We start from the raw sequence: 23043 nt of genomic DNA on the forward strand, positions 1-23043 counted from the left end.
GGACAAACAGCTTAAGGTCCTCTCCGAGGGACCTGGTAATGAGGATTAAATGCCTTACCAAAGGGCACTAGCGCACCACTTGGGAATCGAACCCGGGTCACCAGAATCCGAAACCCCGCTCTACCGACTGAGCCATGGTAATGATGAAGTTGATGATCATGAAGATGATGATCATGGAGATGATGGGCATGATGACTGGCGTGTGGATTGTCAGATTGTGAAAAGGGAGATCCCCTTAAAAACCGGGACTGCGCGCATGCGCAATTCGTACTTTGTTAACATTACCGAAGATTAGGACATCTTGTGAATTTTCCTCCAACTATTACTGAAGCTGTAAACAGTGGATACCGGTACGTATATTGTTTGTGTCTGTAGATTTGATGTAGATCTGGACTTGTTTCTTCCTCTCTGACTTAGATCTAAGTTAGAATCTACTCAATCTAGTCTTTCTTTGAAACTCGTCTTGATAACGTGGCAGTCATATTTTGGCTGCACCTCTACCGGTAGCGCTAGTCGGGCGGACGCGGCCTGCCAAGGCCGGGACAAAGCTCGGGAGCCAGACGCAGGGGATCGGTGGTGTGAATGTCGTATGGCAGTGACTGAGTCCAAAGACAATTCGACAAAGTCCTTCGCGTGTATGGCAAGTTCCCCCATGTCTGCGCGGTCTCCCAAGTCTGCGCACCCGCGTATCTGCGCGATTCTAGTAAAAGAATATACGCAACGAGCACGAACTTTACACATGGTCATTTTCAAACATAAGTGGACATGGGGGTGAAAATTAAAACTTGCTCAAAGTCAAAATCAGTAGGCTTCAATGGTTTTTGAAACTAGACATCTCAAAGTATGTTTTTTCATTTCAGTTACATAAAATTATTAATTTTGTCTGGAAATACAGTGAATTTAGTGCAAGGGAAATTTAATGTTACAAAATGCTGATTTTTGCATTAAAATTCACATATTGCCTATCACAATATAAAATTTGTATTAGAAGCGTATTTGTTGGTAAGATACAAGTTCTGTATTGTATCTAACTCCTAAATAAGAAAAAAAATTATCTGAAGTGTTTTTCTGAAAAAAGTAGATCTTTAAAGTTTTCAAAACTGGATGTCGTGTCACTCACGTTTAAAAGACAAAAAGTTTTCTAGTTATGTGTATTCTGAAAATTAATTTATCCCAGTACAGGAGCAAATACAGTTTTCCCATACCTTATTGTATATAAAGTAACTTGGTCCAAAGTGTTAAGGTTAAGCTATAATTAACTGTTAAAGTTGTGTCGTGTCACTCACAATGTCGTGTCACTCATGAAATGTCGTGTCACTCACGGTCTCATATTGTGTATAAAAAAGGACATCGAATAATTTTTAAAGCATTTTACAAGATAAATTCAGGGATGGAGTCAAAATGTTGTTCCTGACATCATTTAGGCCTATGAAAGGCTAATATTTTTTTCCATTTTCCCAACTTCACCCCTATCAATGGAAATATTGAATTTGACGTTGAGTTCATCTATTTTCTTTCCTCTCCATGGTTTCCTCAGTTTCAAAAATCTTGACAACTTTCCATTCGTGTGAAGACTCGGATCCTAATTCATATTTTCATGATGTACTGAGATAAAAGAATATAACATAATTAATCAACACAAAATTATGAATATATCAAGAGAAAACCACTATACATAGTAATGAACATATTTATAGTGCATAAAGATTTGGCGATGGTTCAAGTTAGTCAGGTATGACTTGAACATTCTCTGTCTCCATTTACAGAAATGAGCAGAACATTCACCTATCTTTTTAGGAATGTTATTTCTTTGTCTTACTAATTAAGAAAGGTTCAAAGCTACTTGTAACAAGGTCAGGGATCTTATTTTGAAATTTGCAGAAATAGATAAAATATTCTTATGGTAGAAAAGAGTATGAAGAAATCTCTGTGAACACCAAACATTCTTTCAAAATCAGAAAAACCTCTTTCCTTCTGATTAATTGAAATTAACCTTTTTTGCCACAAAGCATGTGTTTGAGGACATGAAATAAACAATTTTTTTGCAAGAACATCTCAGGTGAGAATACACTGAGATTTAAAGAGCATTCTGGATATTGCTTGAAGTAGCTACATGCCTGGTTCAAAATCATTCTTTGTTCGGCCACCATTCATACCCCTAGTGATGAACTACATGTAGGGTCTACACAGCAAACTACCGCGAGCGGGCCAATGTGGGTTCGGAGCAGATTTGCATTACACACAAAAATTGATAGAGTAAATTAGGTAGGTACCAACAAGTCCCAACCAAGACCGAAAATTTGCATTTAAGCAACTTTGGTGAGTTGCCTTGTTTTCATGTAGATCAATTTTTCTTGGGGGGTACCCTGGTTAGAACTGAGCTGGACCTCGTGGGAAAAAGCTATAGAGGTATAGGGGGAGTATTTGATGGTTGGGGATGCTGAATTGAATTTCAGTGTAACATCCAAGGGCTCATCAAAGGAAAGGCTAATGATATGAAGTTGTACATGTAGGTAATACTAAACAGACTGTGCTGTGGCTTTTTGCAAGAATCAGGTACTAACAATGCGTCTTTCACCTCGTGGCTTTCCATGTATTACTCGTGGTTTGGTTTATTATCAGATATGATAATTAGCAATGAAAAACAGCTTGCAAGATTCCTGCTAAAAAATCATAACTCTGAATTTTGGTACAGTGCCTTTGGAGGGGTCCACATACAAGCAGTGTTCAGGAGAAAACCAATGCTTAATGAGTTGAACTTGATCCCTATTAAAGTTTCCCACGGATTTATCTATCTGAAGTGTGCAGCCAAGTAACTGTGGTTTGGTACAGTGTACAAAAAAAGACATTGAAGCTGCCAAGTCCTATTTGGACAAGGCCTAAAATATTTAAGGAGGATAATATTGTAATCCAATATTTCAAGAAAAAGGAGTCATAAATGACATCATTGGCTACCAAACCATGCCAGATGGTGCGAGTGACTATTGAGAATACCTTTCTTACAAGGAAAAAATATTCCATCATTTGTGGATGCTGAATTGTAAACCCGTAAACTGTCAAATACAGATAAAGAGTTAAAGTTTTGAATGAAATCAGGCCACAAAAAGAATGTTTGAGTTGATGTCAATGCCAAGACCAAATAACACCTCCTTCAAGTGCCTCCTCCTCCAAAGAGGAGAGTGGTAGAAGCCTGAGTGTGACAATAATGCGGTATGGTATAGGGAATGTGAGTTGATGGGCAAATATGACCATAAACCGAGAATAAATCATTAGGATGACACATTATCAACTTTGAAAAGGCAGGTGTTATGAATTAAGCTTGTTTTTTGGTTGATGGGATTAAACTCTTGTAAATCATGCAAAAAATACTTTCATTGTTGAGATAAATGTTGTATTTTTGCACTTGTCGTGTCACTCACGTTTTGGATGTCGTGTCACTTACGGTATATAGGAGGGCACCATTTTCCATAGAGAAGGTTTGATTGATTCTGACTATATGTGCTAGATAGGTACACTATTTACGTACATGTATGGGTACTCACAGTACTCCTGGACCGCTACTTGGGCACGAATCCAATCATAAGTGATAATGGTCAGAAACCCATGTCCAAAATTTGTCGTGTCACTCACGCATCATTTTTCAATCATATCTACTAAACAAATTGTAGCATTCAAATCAAACTGGTAGTGGCCCATGCCAGTCCTGCATTGTACATAATAGGGTAGTCATGATTGATTCATAACCTTTAAGTTTAAAGATATGAGCCCTTAACTCTCTCCAATTGTCGTGTCACACACATTTGAAAATGACCACATGCAATAGTACATAGACAGGTATTCATAATAAAATCTGACTCAAAATGGTGGAAAAATAATGAATTCAGGACATTTCATGTGACCGCCTCAAAATGCAGCCTTTTTCATCAAAATCCCTGAATCGTGTGCAAAGTGAATGAGTGCGCAGACATGGGGTACCATTTTTTTTTCAATCTGAAAATGACTGCCCAAAGGTTTTTTCGAGAAAATCTTATATTTTCTTTCATTCTTTAATGAGAAATTTGGTACACTTACTCTTAATAATACAAGGAACACTATTAACCAAAAGATTTTGTGAAATAAGAAGAAATTTATGTTAAATCTTAACTCAAATTGTTAGGTGCGCAGACTTGGGGCCCACCATCATACTGTGTACATACTTCGCGGACGGCCATTAAAAACTAACCAATATCCTTAAAATGTGACATCATTAAGTTACGTGACAAGTGACCCCAAATTGCCAAAATGGCGTAATTTTCTTGGATGAGCAGTAGACAGGAATAACCGTCGTTTCTGGGGATTTATTCAACAATTTCTGACATTTTACTGTAATCCCCATTCACCGACGGTAGTGTGTTAGTGCGAGCCTGCATGTGTAATCTGGCTCGACAATTCGGAGGGTGGGTTTTGTCCAGATTTTTCATTTCTTTTAGATTCTAAATGACATTATATTATCTTGAACGAAGGCCCACTATTTTCTTTAGACTCTAATCTTTCTATTGATATGATGTAAAATCTATAAAATATCGAAAATATACGTTACCGATGAGTTATTCCCCAGGTTATTCCTTATTTTTTAATTTTCTGCCGGAGTCGGAGAGGAAAATATGGCAGCCGTCAACGAGTTGTGCTTTTATCAAGGCTTTCCGATTAAATTTTTGATATCTTGGCCAATCGATACGAGCGACAAGTTCCGAACGCACGCACATCTACATGTACAAGCGCAAAGCAGCGGCACAAATCGCGATATATAGCGACTGGTAAATACGTCTGTAAGGATGATGACGTCATCCAAGATGGCAACTTACGTTGACCAACGAAAGGATCGAAGATGACGATGTTTTGATCATCATTTGAAAGGAATTAGCGGTAACTGCGGTCTAAGGTACGATATTTCTGAATTTTAAACATTTTTTTGTAAATATGGATGTGATTTCTTTTTCATAATGTGACATTTTATGCACAAAAAAACGATCGGAAAATCGGGTTTCCGCCGAATGTTAGATCTAATGTTACTGCTAATACGTTGTCTGTATGTACGGGCCTCCAAGCTCTTCAGTCTATGTACATGTATCGGTAAGTGAGCCAACGCAGTTCAGCGGAACAACCAAAATACAGAGACTGAAGCTTTTGGTCTAGATGAGCAGTAGAGGCGCACGGCCAATATGGGAGACTCTCTCCAATAGGGGAGATAATCTCCCACATTGGAGACTTGCTTTGCAAAAGGACAAAAGAAACAACACCAACAAAAGCATGATTTTTCCCACCCAAAATTTTGTCTCACTGAGGTCAGAAGCCCATTTGTTTTGTGTGTGATTGACAACAAAAATCCTTATCAAAACAAAAGTAGACGGTGAATTTTTAAAGTAGAAGGTGAAAAGGGGTAATTTTTCATGAGGAATCTCCTTATCACATTTTTATTTGCCGCCAAGGTAATCCTTTTGCAGAAAATGTAAACAAAGGAAATTGGTCTCCAAAACTGGAGACTGTCTCTGAAATTGGATACCCGAATTCTTTACTAAAGTCTCTGATATTGGAGATAATCTCCCACATTGGAGACAGTCTCCAATATTGGCCGTGCGCCTCTACTGATGAGTATATATTTAATCATAATAATTGACAAAAAAAGATCAGCAAATTTGTTAGCGCCCGTTCCGAAGAAATCTGAAATCCTCAACAAGCATCACGATATCATTTTGCAAGCAGATATTATCATAAAAAATGTGAGTTCAATGTGGGGCGCGAATGCAGTTTCGCACCGGCCGATTACCAGCATACCTCATCACCAATACTTGTTCTCAAATGTCATGACAAGTCTCTCAGTCACATTTCGAGGTCAATATACCCACCTCTTTTCCAAATATTGCGATCGGGAACGGCTGTATTTCAGCTTTAATCTCGATGTCGTTCGAATCCTCAGACATCACTTCGCGGATCGCTCCGGTCACTTTATTATGATAGATGTACACCAAACAAGATGCTGGGTTTTTTTGTAATCAAATACTAGATCTACATGTACACGTAAATCTGTGCCTAGCTGCCATTTAAGTGTGGAAATCGACCACGTGATTGCATGGATTGTGTTATTGTAATTGTTGAAGTTAAAACCATTATCATCCTGTTTTTTAACTGTTAAGGTAAAACAACTGCTTCTAACAATTGATTGCAAATGAGATTCTGATGAGCAGTGATGATGGGAAGAGCTATGGACGGTCAACAGCCCTCTCATGGAATCACAGAGAAAGAGGAAAGAGATGTCAGGAAATTCACTAAATTTCTTGCTTTGAAGGTGAGTGAGCATCATCATTTGTAACCAGCCTCCCCAATAGCAAGAAAAATTTGCCCAAAAATGAAGTTGCTCCGGTCTTAATGGCCCAAATTCAGAAAGGTGGTTTAAAAAAATGTCCAATGCTGTTGTGCGCCTTTGTCACGGTGCCAAATTGTCGCCTGTTGCCATGGTTATCCATGCTATTTTATTCATGAGTCCACTGTTTTGAATTAATGAGTCCACTCTTCAAACAGTGGACTCATGAATAAATTAGGGTATCTAACAGTGGTAACAGGCGTCAATTTGGCGCACTGTGACAAAAGCACGCATCAGCATTGGAATTTTTTATACACGCGCCTGATAGGCGGTAAATTAAGCGTAATTTATACAGGAAATCTACATAAACCATGGATTCAACCATGGGTTTTCAAAACCACCTTTGTGAATTCGGGCCAATATGTCAAAGGGCATAGGGTTAGAGTTAAAGATTGTAAGAGAGTTTTTGGCTCAGAATAATGTGAAGATAAGCTTAACGGTTTATTTAGTTTTGAAGGTTAGAATTTATCTTTTGCTTAATAACATGCAGATTTTTCATAGGAGCAATTGTCGCCAGAGCAAATGTCATGTAACTGATGAAGCACATCGTAATTATCTTTAAAATTACATATTTGTCAAAATTGATCAAATATAATCCACAATGCAGAATGTAGAAGAAAATAAGCAAGAGGTTTAAAGAATAAGGGAAACAAGGTTTGAAGTTCAAGGTTCACTCAAACATGAGATGTGCTTAATAATAATAGTCAGTTCTTGTATAGCGCATAACACATTATGATTATGTAACGTCTATGCGCTTCCAAAGGACTTGGATGTTACTTACTGTGTAAGCTTACTGTGTAATCTCTGTGAATCTTCCACACTGTGCATCATTCAAAATGCAACCTTGAAACTCTGAAAAGGTGCCTTTTAAAAGAAGATTCCACAGAGCAATTAAAATTCAATTTAACATGAAGACAGGATCATTGTTAAGTGTTGTTGCATTTTTTTCTTCTTTCACAGGCAATACAAGTGATAGTGCAAGCGAGAACGGGAGAGAAGACTGACACAAGATCTAAATCAAATACAGATGGCACTGATTGGGTAGGTGATCTTATATAGACGCTTAATAATTATATTGACTGAATCCATTCATTCTGGAATCAGGTTGGAGTTTGTCCATTATGAATGATTGTATGGATGGTGATTTAGAAAAAGTTTTGAGCCTGTTCGAAATTTTCTTCCGGCAAATGAGGCTTGTGTGCGCTCTTGCAGGCAGTGGAGATAGAAATTTAATAGTTACCCACAAGTCACACGCAAGGCTTGCACCGAATGATGCGACATCGTCTTTACTAACAGATATCTCAAAGATGTCTTTGTATCCTTCATATTTCTTTTCATCTTTTGTTCTCTATTTCTTGCACCTTGAAACAGTTAAGCATGTTAATGTATTATCATCAATTCATCATTATTCATTTTTACTTTATTTCAGTTTAATCTGGCAATTCCCGAGAAGGCCAACGTGAAATCACATGCCAAGAAACTTTTAATGACTGAAATACCAAGGGCGGGCTATCCTCTCAACGTAGAAATTACTCTTGAAACAGCAGAGGTAAGCCATAGTGTGAAGTTGCGTGTGTGTTCTTGTTTAATGTTCCTTGGTTCCAAATCCGTTCCTCAGCAAAAATTGAAATACATACAATTTATCATTGCAGATTGATAGGTGAAGTCTGCTGTGCAACCCTTCGTCATAGAGCCTTGTTGATCTGGCGCTGCACAGCGGTTGCCGGGCCCACGATTAATTGGGCAAAGCAAATTTTCGGAGTATTTCATTTCATGTCTATTTTAAACAATAAAATGTGGATTTTCATCATTTTTTCATCACTTGAGTTAAGTGGGTCTAAATACACAGCCTACAATGACATGTGTACTGAAGGCCTGACATTGAAACAGCAAGTTTTAAATGTGCTAGTCTTTTTTGAAGACCGACTTGTTGAGCAAAGTTTCAGTCGGGGTCTGTGACTGCAGACTACATACATGTACGTAATTCAGGTCAACAAGCTACATATTACGCTTATGGAACTGTCATTTTAAGTTTTGTAGAAAACACAGATTTCATTCTGACTGACTTTAATGCTAAAAATATATTCACAGGTCCATTACCCTTCTGCCTGCATTTGTACATGTATAAATGAAGGGAGAAGGGTAATACTTGTACACCTGCAAATAGATGTATCTATTTTATGGGCAAGATCTGATGTGACATTTCTGATCTTCCCTTCTTATATTTCATTCTCCATGGAAATAAGATGGTGCTAGAATCCTGAGCCCCACTGTGAACGATTCCTGCGACCCTAACACCAAGAACCATGAGTACGTTTATTTTATGGTCAAAATATGACATTCATTCTAATTCTTCTCTTTCTTTTTCTCCAGGGTGATAAGATGGTGCTAGAATCATGGAGCCTCGCTGTGAACGATACCTGCGACCCTGACACCAAGATTCACTACACTGTATACAACCGAATGGGTCTCCTCCTCAAGTCACTGATCTGCGTATCAAGGGTTACTCCAGCTTATAGGATAGCTAGAAGACAGGGCACGGGGGACTATCGGATCTTGTCAAGGGTGTTCTTTGGAGAGACAAAGCTTGCATTGTTAGGAGAAGGTGCATGTTCATTGTTTTGTCTTTTTGATATGAGCCATTTGATTCATTGTACAAAGTTTCACAATCAATTTGAAAGAAGGGTTTTAATTAGTTAGATACAACTCTTTGCCTTTGCTCAATCCATTTGATACAAGGATTGTGATTGGTCACGTACAACATGAGATTGCAAAATGCATTTTTTACAAGGGTTCTGATTGGTCAAATACAACTCATTGCCTTTGCTCAATTCATTTGATTTATGTACTGTAATTAATCATACATTAATGACATAGTAATAAAGACAGTGACAAAAAAAAATCCACACGATAGTCTTGTCAATGAATATCGAGACTTGTAAATGTTAAAGTGAAGAGGATTGCCTGAAAAAAAACAAAGTTGAGAAAGAACTTAAGAATTCAGGTGGGTGTTTCGCAAAGCCGGTCGAAAGTTATGAGCGACTTTAAGAACGACTGGTGATCCATTCTTGTGGTAAATGTTATACACCAAAATATTCATTGGTGATTATTTAGCTTGTATTAGGATCATCAGTCACTCTTAAATTCGCTCTTAACCTACAAACAGCTTTATAAAACACCCCCCCCCCCCCGGATTGAAGATCATTATATACCTTACTCCTTTAAACCATTGACTTTGTACACAAAATCTTGCAGAGCTATTTCTGAGTGAGGGCCAGTCATTGTTTTTTCCATATTTTACACAATCTCTGTCTTAATCATCTTGTTTTGTTTTGTTTTTTAAAAGATTTCAGTACGATTCAAGTTGGTAGTGTACCCACTCCCGTTGGGACTATCATACTCAACGTGGCTTATAGGACCAAACTCACTTTATCAACATCTAGGTAAGTTCAAAGTTCAAAGGACTTAAAGGTCATTAAACCTGGGGGTATTTTATAAAGCTGTTCGTAAGTTACAAACAACTTTATTAACGATTGGTGATCCTTTCTTAGAAATTAGATGCACGACAATGGAAACATGGACTGTATCATTAACCTCAAGGAAAGATCACCATTCATTTGTAAAGTCACTCGTCAATTAAGAACAGCTTTATGAAATGCCAACATGAAAATTTCTGTTTTGGATACAATAAAATGTCATCTTTGGAATGGTTTAATAAAATTGATACTGTATATTTTGGGCTGAGTTTAAACATTTAACTGTCTTTCGAACAACCACTTAAAGCATAAATTTTTTGCCATTTTGTTTACTATTCAACTTTATGACAAACCCCACCTTACCCAAAAGTTGCTGGAAATTCAAATTTCACATCTTTATGTCCATAAAAAATGACCATATTTTGTCTATGTTAACTTGTTATGATGGGGTTGGCCACTGAGGATAAACAGTGGCTTGCCCCACCAATTCATTGTCTGATCAGAATGTTCTAGTGTCTTCAATCATCTCTGTTTTAATTACAGATACATCTCGTGGAGGAGCAAGCCGTTGGGTATGATCAATGGCAGGGCGCGACAAACCCGCTTGCCCGGGGCAAGTGAAATTGATGTGCGGGCAAGCATTTTTCAAAGTCAATTGCCCGTCGGGCAAGTGGTTGTTTTGAAAATGAAAAAGATAAATTGACAGTAAAGTTAAATAATTTTTTTATAAATTGCAATTATCTCTCATACAATGTCATACCAGTCAAAAAACAGTGGAAACATGTCAAATCAGCGCCAATTTACCGACAATTTATCGGCAGCGGTCCCGTTCGATGGGGGCTGCCATCTTACTTTCTAAACTACACTGTGCGCATGCGCTACTAATCGACGAAGGAGCTAGCTGGGAAAACCCCTCTCTTGCCCTCTGAGCGCATGCTCTATATGTACGGACGTACACGAGCGATCGCGAGCCAGTCGACTCTCGAGCTAGATCGCTGAATGCATGCAAGCTTCGGACTGACTCGGCCAGGACCAGGGTGACCAGACGTCCCGTATTTTATTCATTTCTAAAACATTTTAGTTTTTTTTTTTTTTTTTTTATATTTAAAAAAACACCAAATATCATTAGGAGGATTGTTTTTATTTGCTTGAAGTTTTAACTTTTTCCTCTTTCTTTTCTATCGTTCCTTCTTGCCCTTTTTTGTTACATATCTATTTTTATTTCCTGATCCTTTCTTTCTCTCTCTCTCTCTGTTCATTTTCTTTCTTTCCTTCTTTCTCTTACTTGCCTTCTTTATTACATTTCCTTTTTTATTTCCTTCATTCCTTCTCCCTTCTACTCATTTTTATTTTCGTTCTTTCTCTCCTTCCATTATTTTCTTCTTTTTTTTTCATTCTGGCCTCCCTTCATTCTTTCCTCCCTCTCTTTCCTCCTTTCTTTCTTTCATTTTGTCCTTATTCTTTTCCCTTATACTTTCTTTCCCTTTCTTCCTTCATTCCTTCCCTCCTTCCTTCCTGTTTTCTTCTTTCTTTGTTTCTTTCTTCCAAGAACTAAGGAAACATTTTCTTTCCTTCATCCTTTCTTTCCTCCTCCTTTTTTTTACTTTCGTTTTGTCTTTCTCTTTATTTTGACTTTCACACATTTATTCATCTTCCCTTTTCTTTTCTTTTTTTCTTTCTATATTCAATTCAAAGAATGACGGAAACCTTTTTATCTATTTTTATTCTCTCTCTCATCCTTCTTTTATTATAACTTTCTTATATTTTTTATTATTTCCTTCATTTTCCCCTTCATTTATTTTTTCTTTCTTCTCAATTCATCTCTTTTCTTTCTCTCCTTCATTCTTTCGTTCACCCTCCCTTCCAATTCTGTATATTTTTCCACAAGTCTAACACTGTGTAGCCTTCTTTCTTGATCTTTTTTTTTTGTCGATTGTCCTGTATTTCATTTTGTGAAATCTGGCCAGGACTCGGCATCAACTTCAAACCAAATAAACAATGATTCGTCAGACTAAAATAGGCGACTTTTGTTGTCGTGATTGGCTACCAGAACAACTTGCTATGAACAAGAGTCAAGAAAAAGAAATGCCAAGGACAGCGCCAGTAAATCAAGTTCAGCCAGGACAGAAAAAAATAATTAAGAGCAAAAGAATTTTTGAAAAAAAAATCGGGCAAGCAGTTTTTTCTATCGGGCAAGCAAATTTTTGTATCACTTGCCCGACAGGGCAAGTGATGATTTTTTTTTGTAGAGGCCTGCAATGGATTGCCCCTCCGATCTTTTGCCATATCACAATGATCTAGTGTCTTTGATCATCTCTGTTTTAATTATAGATGTCTCTTCTGGAGGGGCGAGCCATTGAGGTTGAACAATGGCCTGCCCCTCTAATCCATTGTCAGATCACAATGTTCTATCGTCTCTGTTTTGATTACAGATGCATCTCATCAGGGGCAAGCCATTGAGATGGACAATGACCTGACCATCCAATCCATTATTAGTTAAGAATATAATGGCACCACTGAGCATATCAGTTTGTTTGAATTACAGACACATCTCAAGAATAAGAGGACCTGTTCCTGTTAAGGATGATCACTATAGTACCAGTCCTTCCCATAAAGGTCCAGGACCAGCCTTGCCTGTAGGAACCAAACCAATTATCGGGTGAGACATAATTCATCTCCCAGAATTCATTGTGGTATTGACTATGATAATGATGACTATGATGATTTGATTGTTATTGTAATGTTTTGATGGGGACAATGAAGATTGAATATTGGCAGTTGTTGTGATTCTTTGATAGCTTTTTTAAAGAATATCTTTGTTGATTAGTAAAGAGATTATAGTGGTGGTGATCCTGACAGTAAATTTAAAAGTCATGGTGGTGGTGATGATGATGATGAACGTGGTGTTGGTGGTGGTGATGATGATGATGGTGATGATGGCGACGATGATGGTGATGATGATGATCATCATGATGACGATGACAATGATGAAGATGATGATGATGATAATGATGATGGTTCATAAGGTTCATAAGGTAGTATTTATTGTCCAGATAAATAAATAAGTGGAAATTTGCATTTTTACATGGTATTGAACATACATAACATAGCATAGAAAATGAACATATTTACAGAAAGTCAAACAATCACATATAGTCAATTATGATATACACGTGCAAATGCTACCCACTGGGTAGCATTTGAAAAAAATACTGTTATTGACATTAAAATTAAGATTGAAATGGAAATCTGAACTGAAAGTTAGATATTGGATATTGAATTGAAATTACATTAGAATTGTAATAGATCAGTACTATAAATCTTCACAGCATTGTCCACTTGTAATTGTTATTGTTATCAGTATTTACATATTATTTTTATTTTCAATATTGTTGTTTTAAAGAATTAACATCAACTCCCCGACAAGGTAAATTTACATTATTAGGCATATCATTATTCTTATACAATCCCTTCCTCATTCAGCATTCGGATTGAGCTTGGCACGAATGAGTTTAAGAACCTATTTGTTCGACAACGTGCTGACCGTAGTCTATTTCCAGATCTCATCCTTTCGTAGTTTACATTCAATGGGTGATCATTATTGTATAGTATCTCTTTTGCCTTTTCAAGTATTCTGTTTCGACATACATCAGTGAGGTTTAGGTCGTGTCCTGTTATTTTTTCTGCTTGTCTGACCATTCTACTTAGTATATTCAGATCTTTTTTGCAACAGCTTGTGAACCAAACCACACAATCAAATATGAGGATGCTTTCAATAAGTGATCTATAGAATAAAACCATTATGGTGCGGTCAACATGGAATGACTTCAATTTTCTTATGAAATACATCCGTTGTATTGCCTTCTTGTAAATTGAATTGTATTGATCTCCCCATTTTAATCCATCGTCAATAATGGTACCTAAGTATTTGAACTTATGAACTATTTCAATTTCCTCTTCATTGATTCTAACATGACAATCACTTGGTTCTACTTGTTTATTATTTCTAAAGTCAAATATCATTTCTTTGGTTTTTGTTGCATTGAGATCTAAGAAATTGTCATTACACCAGTCGGTAAACTATTTTACACAGTTTAGATACTCAAGTTCACATTCCTTAATTAGACCAACTATAACTGTGTCATCTGCGTATTTGAGAATAGAGACATTTTGAGAAAGGTAACGGCAGTCATTGGTATATAGAACAAATAGGATTGCAGAGAGCACACAGCCCTGGGGTGAACCTGTATTCGTTACCATGGGATTGCTCAAAGCATCTTGGACGCGCACGCGCTGGATTCTATTCCGAAGAAAGTCAGTTAGCCATAAAATTAGGGACGGTTTCACATCCAGACATTTCAGCTTCTCGACAAGTCGATGGGGTTGAATAGTGTTAAATGCGGACGAAAAGTCAACAAACAAAGTGCGAGCGTACGATTTCTTTTCATCTGTGTGCTTGCAGAGAAGATGTGTCAAATAAAGGATCGCATCTTGAACGGACTTCTTTGGCTGATAGGCGTACTGATGGGGGTCAACCAGGTGCTTCATGGGTTGGAGAATATACTTCAGTATAATTCGTTCTAGGCACTTCATCGCTATTGAAGTCAATGCTACTGGACGATAGTCGTTATGTTCAGAGGGGCGGGGCTTTTTGGCTACAGGGATAACAATAGAAGACTTCCAGCAAAGGGGTATCACTTGTTTATCTAACGACATTTGGAACAAAACGCAAAACGGCAATGCCAGTTCTCTCGAGCGATTACGTAGTACCTTTCCGGTAATTAGATCGGGCCCGGATGCCTTCCTTGGATTGATTCTATTGAATTGGGCTAATACATCTCTTTCTTTAATCTTAATAGTATCATCTCGAGAGTCAGTTAATTCAGCTATCTGTCCGTCTATTATATCACTGAAGTCATGGGTATCAAACCGTCCGTAGAACCTATCAAGTTCATTTGCAATCTTAAAAGGGTCATCAACATTCGCGAATGATTGATCTCTTTTGGGAACATAGTCGGTCATTGATTGCAAACACTGCCACGCTGCTCGCGGATTATTATTTTGAAAGTGATTTTCGAGCTTTCTTCGGTAGTCTCGTTTCGCTCTGTTTATTTCCTGACGCAGTCTAGTGTGAAACGACTTTACGGTTAGTCGATCACCGGCATCGAATGCTTCCTTTCTTGCTTTGATGATTCCTTTAATATCTTTAGTAATCCAGGGTTTAATATTTGGGTACACCTTAATCGTTTTACTTTGTATATGTAAATCCTGACAAAAGACAATGTAATCATTAACTGCACTTGTAATTTCGTTTATGTCGTCCGAAGCTTCAAAGAACACATTCCAATCAGTTATTTGAAAGCATGTTTTGAGGTTGTCAATTGTTTCATTATTCCACACTTGTACCACTCGTTTCTGTACTTTTTGCGTTTTAAGTTTCTGCCGATATTTTGGTAGCAAGTGTATTACGTTATGATCCGAAAGTCCTATTCCAGGTCGAATTACGGTCTTATAGGAATCTTTAACAGAACAATAACATCTATCCAATATATTCCCTTCTCGTGTCGGCTTGTCAATTACTTGACAATAGTTCGGCAACATAGCTTCCAGTCTACAGTGATTGAAATCACCGAGTACAATTTTGGGGGAGTCCGGTGATTCAGCTTCCATCTCCCTAACTTTATTTTGAATAAGCTGTTCTGCTTCATTTTGATTAGCATCGGGAGCAATGTAGACCAGAAATAAATGAACTTGGGGAAATTCTCTGGGCAAGTAGAACGGGCGAAGTGACACACATAGCATTTCCAGATTTCCAGATTCCAGGTGACGATGATGGTGATGATGATGATGATGTTTCATTTTTACACCATATCACAGACATTGGTGACAAATGGAACCTTGCTGCTCAGATTTGTAAAGTCCAATGAACGTTAACCCATACTTTTAAAACCTGCTTTGAAGTGACTGTTCCCTTACGTTATCTTCTGCTCTCGTTTCTTTTTCTTTGTGTGTGTGTGTAGAATTGAAGACTCCAGTACAACCTTGGAGAGCTCTCAGGATTACATCATCGGGTCCTTCTCCACCACTCCTCCTGATAACTATGTTTTCCCTTCACGAGGAGACCAGACCACTCCCAGTCCAATCAGAGGGCGGGGCTTAGCAGAAGATAGGACTAAACCACCAAGGTAGTGGATTTTTTTTAGCTTTTAAAAGAAATAGTGTTACTGATAAATAGTTGAATAATTACAAATGATGTAACAGTGTTATACATGTACTTGTATAAAACACAAGTTGTTTTCTTCAGTAATTCTGTTATAAAAAATAAACAAATTCTTATTTTCACAATGTTCCTCCATTTCTAAACAATTGTGAATCAATATTTTTTATAAACAAAATTATGCTCAAGACATGAATTTTTCAACTGTGTTTATCCATTTGAATGAAAATTAAATAAATGACATGATCAGTATGGTAAATTGGTAATGCAGTGTTTACAGTGCAATGAACTTTGATAATGATAATTGCTTTTGAGCAATTCCTTGAAATAATCAAGCTTTTTGTACATCTGTACCCCAATTTTCCTCCCTTTATTTCACATAATGAACTGTTCTCTACCCCCTCCCCCTCTCTCTCTCTCAATAGTTCAAATAGTTTTGACCTCGCTGGGAAGCTAGGACCCTTTGCAAGTCCAAAGAATGTTGGAGATTCGGTGAGTTGGGCTTCAAATCAGCATTTCCATTTGTATTGTTTATTTTTGTTTGAATATCTAACACGCACCATGAACACGATAAAAGCGATAGTTCATGATTGAAATATAACTTATTATATTACTCCTCATTTTACCCTTCATAATTGCTGTGGTAGACACAAGAATATCCCTTTACTTTTGAATAATGTAAAGTAAAGCTTATAAATGATTATGACCAGGAACTGGTAACAGATTACACCTGCGATATGATATGCCTTTGCAACTTCTTGCAAGATTGTATTCTGATTATGAAAATATCCCGATGTTCAATTTTCATTTCAGGAAAGTCTCATCTCTGATGACATTCCATTTGGGTCCTTACTCCAAGAGGTCGGGAGTAGTACAGCAGATAAATTCATCCTCACAACAAATGATGATGTAAGTGTTAATTTTCTAATCCAGGCATTAATAACTTATAAAATAGGAATCTCCTTTTAATATGTTTGCCCTTGGTGGCTCAGTGGTAGAGCATCCGCCTTATGAACGGGAAGTCGATGGTTCGATCCCCGGCCGAGTCATTCCAAAGACTTTAAAAATGGGACCTCCTGCCTTCTTGTCAAGCTCTCGACGTATGAGAATGGAGGAGGGTAATGATAAAATATTATGTTATGCAGGGCCTTCTGGAAGAACAGCTTACAGCTGAGAGTGGCTACCCTGGGTAAATAAGAGTTATTGCTATTATTATTTCATCGACATTTATCATTTGACGAGTTGTCAGATCCAAACATTTTCTGTGTTTGTCTGACTGATTGTTGAAAAAGTCTTTGTGTGAAACACCCTTCAGGATTGTACATGTATAAGGTACATGTATATAGGTATCAGCAGTCTATTGCAAATCTTGCAGACCAAACTACTTCCCCAGTTTCAAAAAAATGTTTCATTAGAATTTGCATGCACATTGTTCTTGAATTGAGATATTTCTGTAATGTGTTTTTTATCATATTTTGGTGATAAATATCTTGCGTAGCAAACTACTTCCTCAGTTTTAATCCAATGCTAGTGAGACTTGGCAAACACATTGATTTTGGTGGACAGGATATACATGTATTATTCAATTGTGTCATCTTCACTGATATTGGTCATATATTTAAAAATATGTGATCTGTTTAAAATCACAAATTACATTTAGGGGGGGGGGAATGAAAAAGAACTTTTCTGAAAGAAAACATGAAATTTCTTATTTCACATCTTTTCAGCACGTTATGAATTTCAATTTTTTTTTTCTATTTTTCTTTGCTCTCAGCCTACTTGCCAAGATGGTGATCAACCAGACTGGACAGGATTAAATCTCTCACAGCATTCTAATAAATCAAGCTTGCCATCAGATAGTGATGATTTCGTCATGGTGGATCTCGTGAGTATTTTGGTTTCTTGAATGGCATTTATAGTCCTATAGAGATCTTTCAATGGTCTTTCAGAGATCTTTTATGCTACAAGTGATCTTTAAGAGATCTTTCCATTGACTTTTCCTGGTCTTTCAATGATCTTTTAATGATCTCTCATGAGTCTTACAGTGATCTCCACAAAACTTTGGAGAGACTGTCAAAAGATCATGGAAAGACTAATAAGAACTTTGAAAGTTCATCAAGAGACTGCTGAATGACCATCAGAAGACCATTTTCCTGAAAGACTGTTTTGAACCATTTCAAAAAGTTTTTGAGATCATGAAGACCACGAAGATCACTGAAAGATCAATTTGGAATTATGAAAGACCTCAGAGATCATTGATAGTTCATTGAAAGACCTTTGAAAGATCAAGCAAGATTCATGGTCTTATATGGGTGTTTTAGTAACTTTAAGGGAAAGTTCTTAACATGTCCATTAAGTTAGGCATACAATATTTAAAAAGAAACAAGAAAAAAGTCAATATTGTCTTTAAGATCATTGCATTGTCTTATAATGTAGGAAAATATATATTAGTGCACTGCACATAGAGATGTAGCTTGGCCTCTGGAAAACTAAGTAACTGGCATAATGGAGAGTAAAATGAATGGGTTGTTAGTTGATTTTAAATGTTTTGATCAACTATCAAACTTAGTCTCTCTCTCTTTCTCTCCCTTTCTTTCCCTTTCTTTTATATCTTAGAATCCAGCTTTCGCCAAGACAGATTCTAGTAGTGATATTGTAGCATTCTGCTGTCAGTTTCAACAAGCTCCACCTCTAGAACTCTTTGAAGATCAACCAACTCTTGGAGAAACATTGGTATAAAAATAAATATTTCTTTTTAGTTGGTTTTGTCTGTGTCCTTTGCTTCATTTCCTTTTTGTTAAGTTCTTTATGTTTTTAGAAGTGAGAGAATATTTCTGAATTTTCAAAAAGAGTTCTTATATTAGCCTTAAAAATCCTCTTGAATTGTTTTGTTCCTGGATCCTGGCATCGTCTATGAATAACATAAATAGCCCTTCTATAGCTTGTTGATATTCATTGATATTTTCCATAATGGCATACCTACCTAATTATCATTGCATAACCCATTGAATAGGTAATTAGGTAAACTGGTTTTCAGTTAGTTAATGTAGGGGTGATATTCCTCCGCTTTAAATCAAATTTCCAAATTTTTTTTCCAGCAAGGCATACGATTTTTTCCTTCATTTTTGCCCAATTTTGAAAATTCAAGATTTTTTTCTGATTTGGTATTTTTAGCGCTACCATACATATTGCACCGCGTGGCTCTAATAATTAGTAATTTCAGCACCGCAGTGATTCCGACCGTACCCCTGAGCTAGCTGCATGCATGCCAGCGCTACCCGGGCCGCTGCGGCTGGGCTCTAGCCGGCGCGTATAGCGCAGCTAGCATCTTGGAACGTGTGTGTGCAAATGTTTGTTCGCGGGTCGCGATACAAATATCTTCGATTGGTAACCTTGTGAGTTTTCTTTCAAGGGGAATTTAGGCAGTTGCAGGCATCAAACTTTCATTATTTATTGTGATCTTGGTCATGGATATTGACATGCAAATGAATTGTTCTCTTCTTTACGACGACTGAGCTAGCTGAGTTTCGACCTTCGCGAGTTTTTTTTTTAGCATCGTCTTCGTATTCACGCACTCTTAAATGACTTACAAAAGAGGATCACGCAAATTGTCATGACTGTTGCACGCCTTGTGATGGAATTCACCACATTGATGGACTTTTTGTTCTGGATTTCTTCAGCACTAGTTTTCTTTTTGGATTATTATTTCGCCAAATTGGATAGATCTACAGTGAATCTCTGTTGGACCTGTGATTTTTTGTTATAGATCTAGATCCTGTGAGTTTTTTGTTATAGACTCTAGATCTAGAAGCCCAAATTTCCCCTCCAGGTATGCACAAAATTGCTAGATTTAAAGTCCCAAAATGCAAAAATCCCTACCATGGGAGGGGGATACCCCCTCCCACACCCTCCCCCCTGTAGCTTCGCTCCCTCTGGCTTGGTTGCTACGCTCCCTCGCTTAAGTATGACTTTTTTTTTCAAGAGTGAATATCACCCCTGTTAATGTCAATTTTTTTCATGTGGATTGTTTATAGTATTCTTTCTGTTCCCTTTCAGAGTAACCTACCGGAGAAGCTCGCACAGTTCAAGGAGAATGAGTCAGAGTTTGATGCGTTTGTAGCAAGCCTTCAGAGGGACGTTGATGAATGCAGTGACTGAATTAATATTAATTGTTCCATCAACATTGCCATCGTGATAACCTCACCAAGATGAACCTTCCCTTATACCACTCCTCCTTCTCTTGTTATTAACATTAGCATCATCATTATCATCATCATTGTCATCATCATCATCATCATTGTCATCATCATCGTCATCATATCATCATCCTCATCAACCTCATCGTGATCATCATCATCATTATCATTATCATCACCACCACCACCAACACCACCTTCATCATAATCATCATCATCATCATCACCATATATTTAGTTCGCCATATTTTCAGTCATCCAAAGGATTCAGAAACTGAGCACGCAATAGCTGATCTGTGAAAGACATCATAGTTATTCATCATTGTCGTGGAGCATTCAGAGACTGGGAAAGTAAATGTTAGGCGCTCTTTACAAGTCTCAGCATTGTGGCATGGATCCCTACTTGGGGAAGTTATAAATTGACGCAGAGGTTCGAGGTTCAAGCCCTTGTCATGTCTTTCGGATGGTGACGTTAAAAGGTCGGTCCAATTATAAATAATCATATTTTATTGATACGTGTCTAAAAAACTCAATTAGACACACACACATACAAGGAAAAGAAGTATGGTTATGATTATTCTTTTAATTTTTTTCTTGTTACATGTTTATTGCAATTAATTTGGCATGTCGATGGATACTCCTCTGCTGAAAACCAATTCTACATGATTATATGCTTATGCCTTTATACAGCAGCCTCTGTGTAAGTCAACCTGTCATTAGTCAAATAACTACATAACTCGAAGCATTATTTTAGACCAAAATATGCAAATTATGTCTTGTTTACAACTATTCAGTTGAGGTCAACATATTTCTGTGTTCCCAAGTTATTTAAATGGAAAGTTCACCCTGACCAAAAGTTTATGGGGAAAATAGCGGAAAATATAATAAAGAATATTGGCAAAGGTTTGAGGGAAATCCATTAAAGAATAACAAAATTATTAGAATTTTGATTATTTGAATTGAGACGTCATATGCAAGCAGCTTTCCTACATGTACATGTACATGTACATATTGTACGGTAAAAAATCAATGGTTTGTCATTTTCTCAAAATATTGAAAAAAAAATTTTTTGGTCGTGCCTGCATAGCACGAGACTATACATGTAGGTGCCGTTTTTCCGACGGCGGCAACAGAGGCGTTAACACTGAAATCTTTAACCCTAAAAAGACTGGGGGGGGGCTGATTCAGCCCCCCCCTCGACATTTTTCGCGATAAATCCGCCACGCGAAATTTTTTGACTGCGTCGCTCGCTGATTTTTTACCTTCAAGTCTCTCGCAACTTTTGAGACCAAAATTGTGACCCCCGGGTACGCGGTTCCGAAATCACGCAACATTTCGTAAGTGCATGCAGACCCAAAATTACTCAAAAACGTGAATTTGTGTACAAATCCAATGCAAATAGTGTTTTTAACCAAAATTCATAAATGTATCATTATTTTTCCTTTTACTGCTTAAAATCAATTAATTTTATCTATTTTATGGTCGAAATAAAGTCCCCGACAATTTCCATTGAAAAAACAATAAAAAAAAAAAGTCGTAAAACAAAGAAATACATACATGTAAGAAATTTAGAAAACAATAGAATACATAAGAAAATAAATGTGATGTTGAAATTTTTTTAAAATAAATTTGATCAGATGCCTATCTAGAGTATGTGAAACAAAAATTAGCATTTCAGGGGCATTATTTTATTAATTAGAGCAAACTTATGATTTTACGCATAAATTAGCATAATTAATGAGACATGAGATTTTTTGCAGAATTTGATGGTATAGTTTTGTAGATAATGCCATGGGTAACACGTGTGCCAATTTTCGTCGCGATCGTGCGATCGACGGCCAAGATCATAGGGGGGGGCTGAATCAGCCCCCCCCCCAGTCTTCTTAGGCATCGAAATAGCCCAGTCTATTTAGGGTTAAGGAAGGTTAGGTGAAATGACATTATAACTTGGAAAGTGTTTGGACATATTAAGAGTAATCAAGTATCACTGAACACCCTGTGCGAGTTTCAAGTCACATGACAAGGTCATTTAAGGTCAATGAACTTTGGCCATGTTGGGGGTAATTGTTGAATTGCCATCATAACTTTGAAAGTTTTTGTACATAATTTATGAAATGTGGACATACGTGAAGCAAGTATCACTGACAAGTCTTCATTTACATGTAGGGTCAATGAATATAGGATTATATCATAATAAGAATGGTGTTTTTTGTGAATAACTATTTTATAATAGTGCAGGCAAGACTGCCAGAGGCACTCTTATTGTACTGTACCTTCGGTTTATCAATATTCTACACCGAAAAAGAAAAGGAAAAAAATATAAATTACAAACTATTGCAAAAGTGAAATTTATGCATTTTATATTACATAACATATGGGGTATGTGATGTCACATATCAAAAACTTTAGATTCTAATAATATTCTCAATATTTTATGGATTTTCCTCAACCCTTCAATATCTTTTATTATTATTTCTGCGATTTTTACTACAAACTTTTTTGTCAGGGTGATATGAGCTTTCCCTTTAACTTGTGAAGTAGGGTCATGTGTATTAAACCTTTGAAGGAAGGACTTGTAGATTACAACACTAAGTACCCATATTCACAACTGTTGTCTCATGGCTTGATTTGCCAGTAGGTTAATGAGCCAACATTTGTAAGGGGGGGGGGGGGTCAAACATGGTGTTTTGGGCAAAACTTCCTAAAAGCTGCAAGCGAGTGAAGTGAGTGAGCACAAATTTGTGACATTTTAAT

At 37.1% G+C, this 23043-nt stretch overlaps 1 protein-coding gene across 1 annotated transcript; it reads left to right on the forward strand.

The window, feature by feature from the left end:
* Window positions 1-256: 256 nt before the first annotated feature.
* LOC129268664 (autophagy-related protein 13-like) lies at window positions 257-22588 on the forward strand. The gene is made up of 13 exons (XM_064104943.1): window positions 257-350; window positions 6174-6325; window positions 7361-7441; window positions 7830-7949; window positions 8774-9005; window positions 9747-9843; window positions 12422-12535; window positions 15897-16061; window positions 16519-16585; window positions 16907-17002; window positions 17868-17978; window positions 18710-18826; window positions 20150-22588. Exons 2-13 carry the CDS (start codon window positions 6227-6229, stop codon window positions 20249-20251), a joined length of 1401 nt encoding a protein of 466 aa, XP_063961013.1. The 5' UTR covers window positions 257-350; window positions 6174-6226; the 3' UTR covers window positions 20252-22588.
* The last annotated feature ends 455 nt before the right edge of the window (window positions 22589-23043 follow it).

Source organism: Lytechinus pictus, chromosome 9 (assembly GCF_037042905.1).
Source record: "Lytechinus pictus isolate F3 Inbred chromosome 9, Lp3.0, whole genome shotgun sequence".
NCBI classification, from domain to species: Eukaryota; Metazoa; Echinodermata; class Echinoidea; order Temnopleuroida; family Toxopneustidae; genus Lytechinus; species Lytechinus pictus.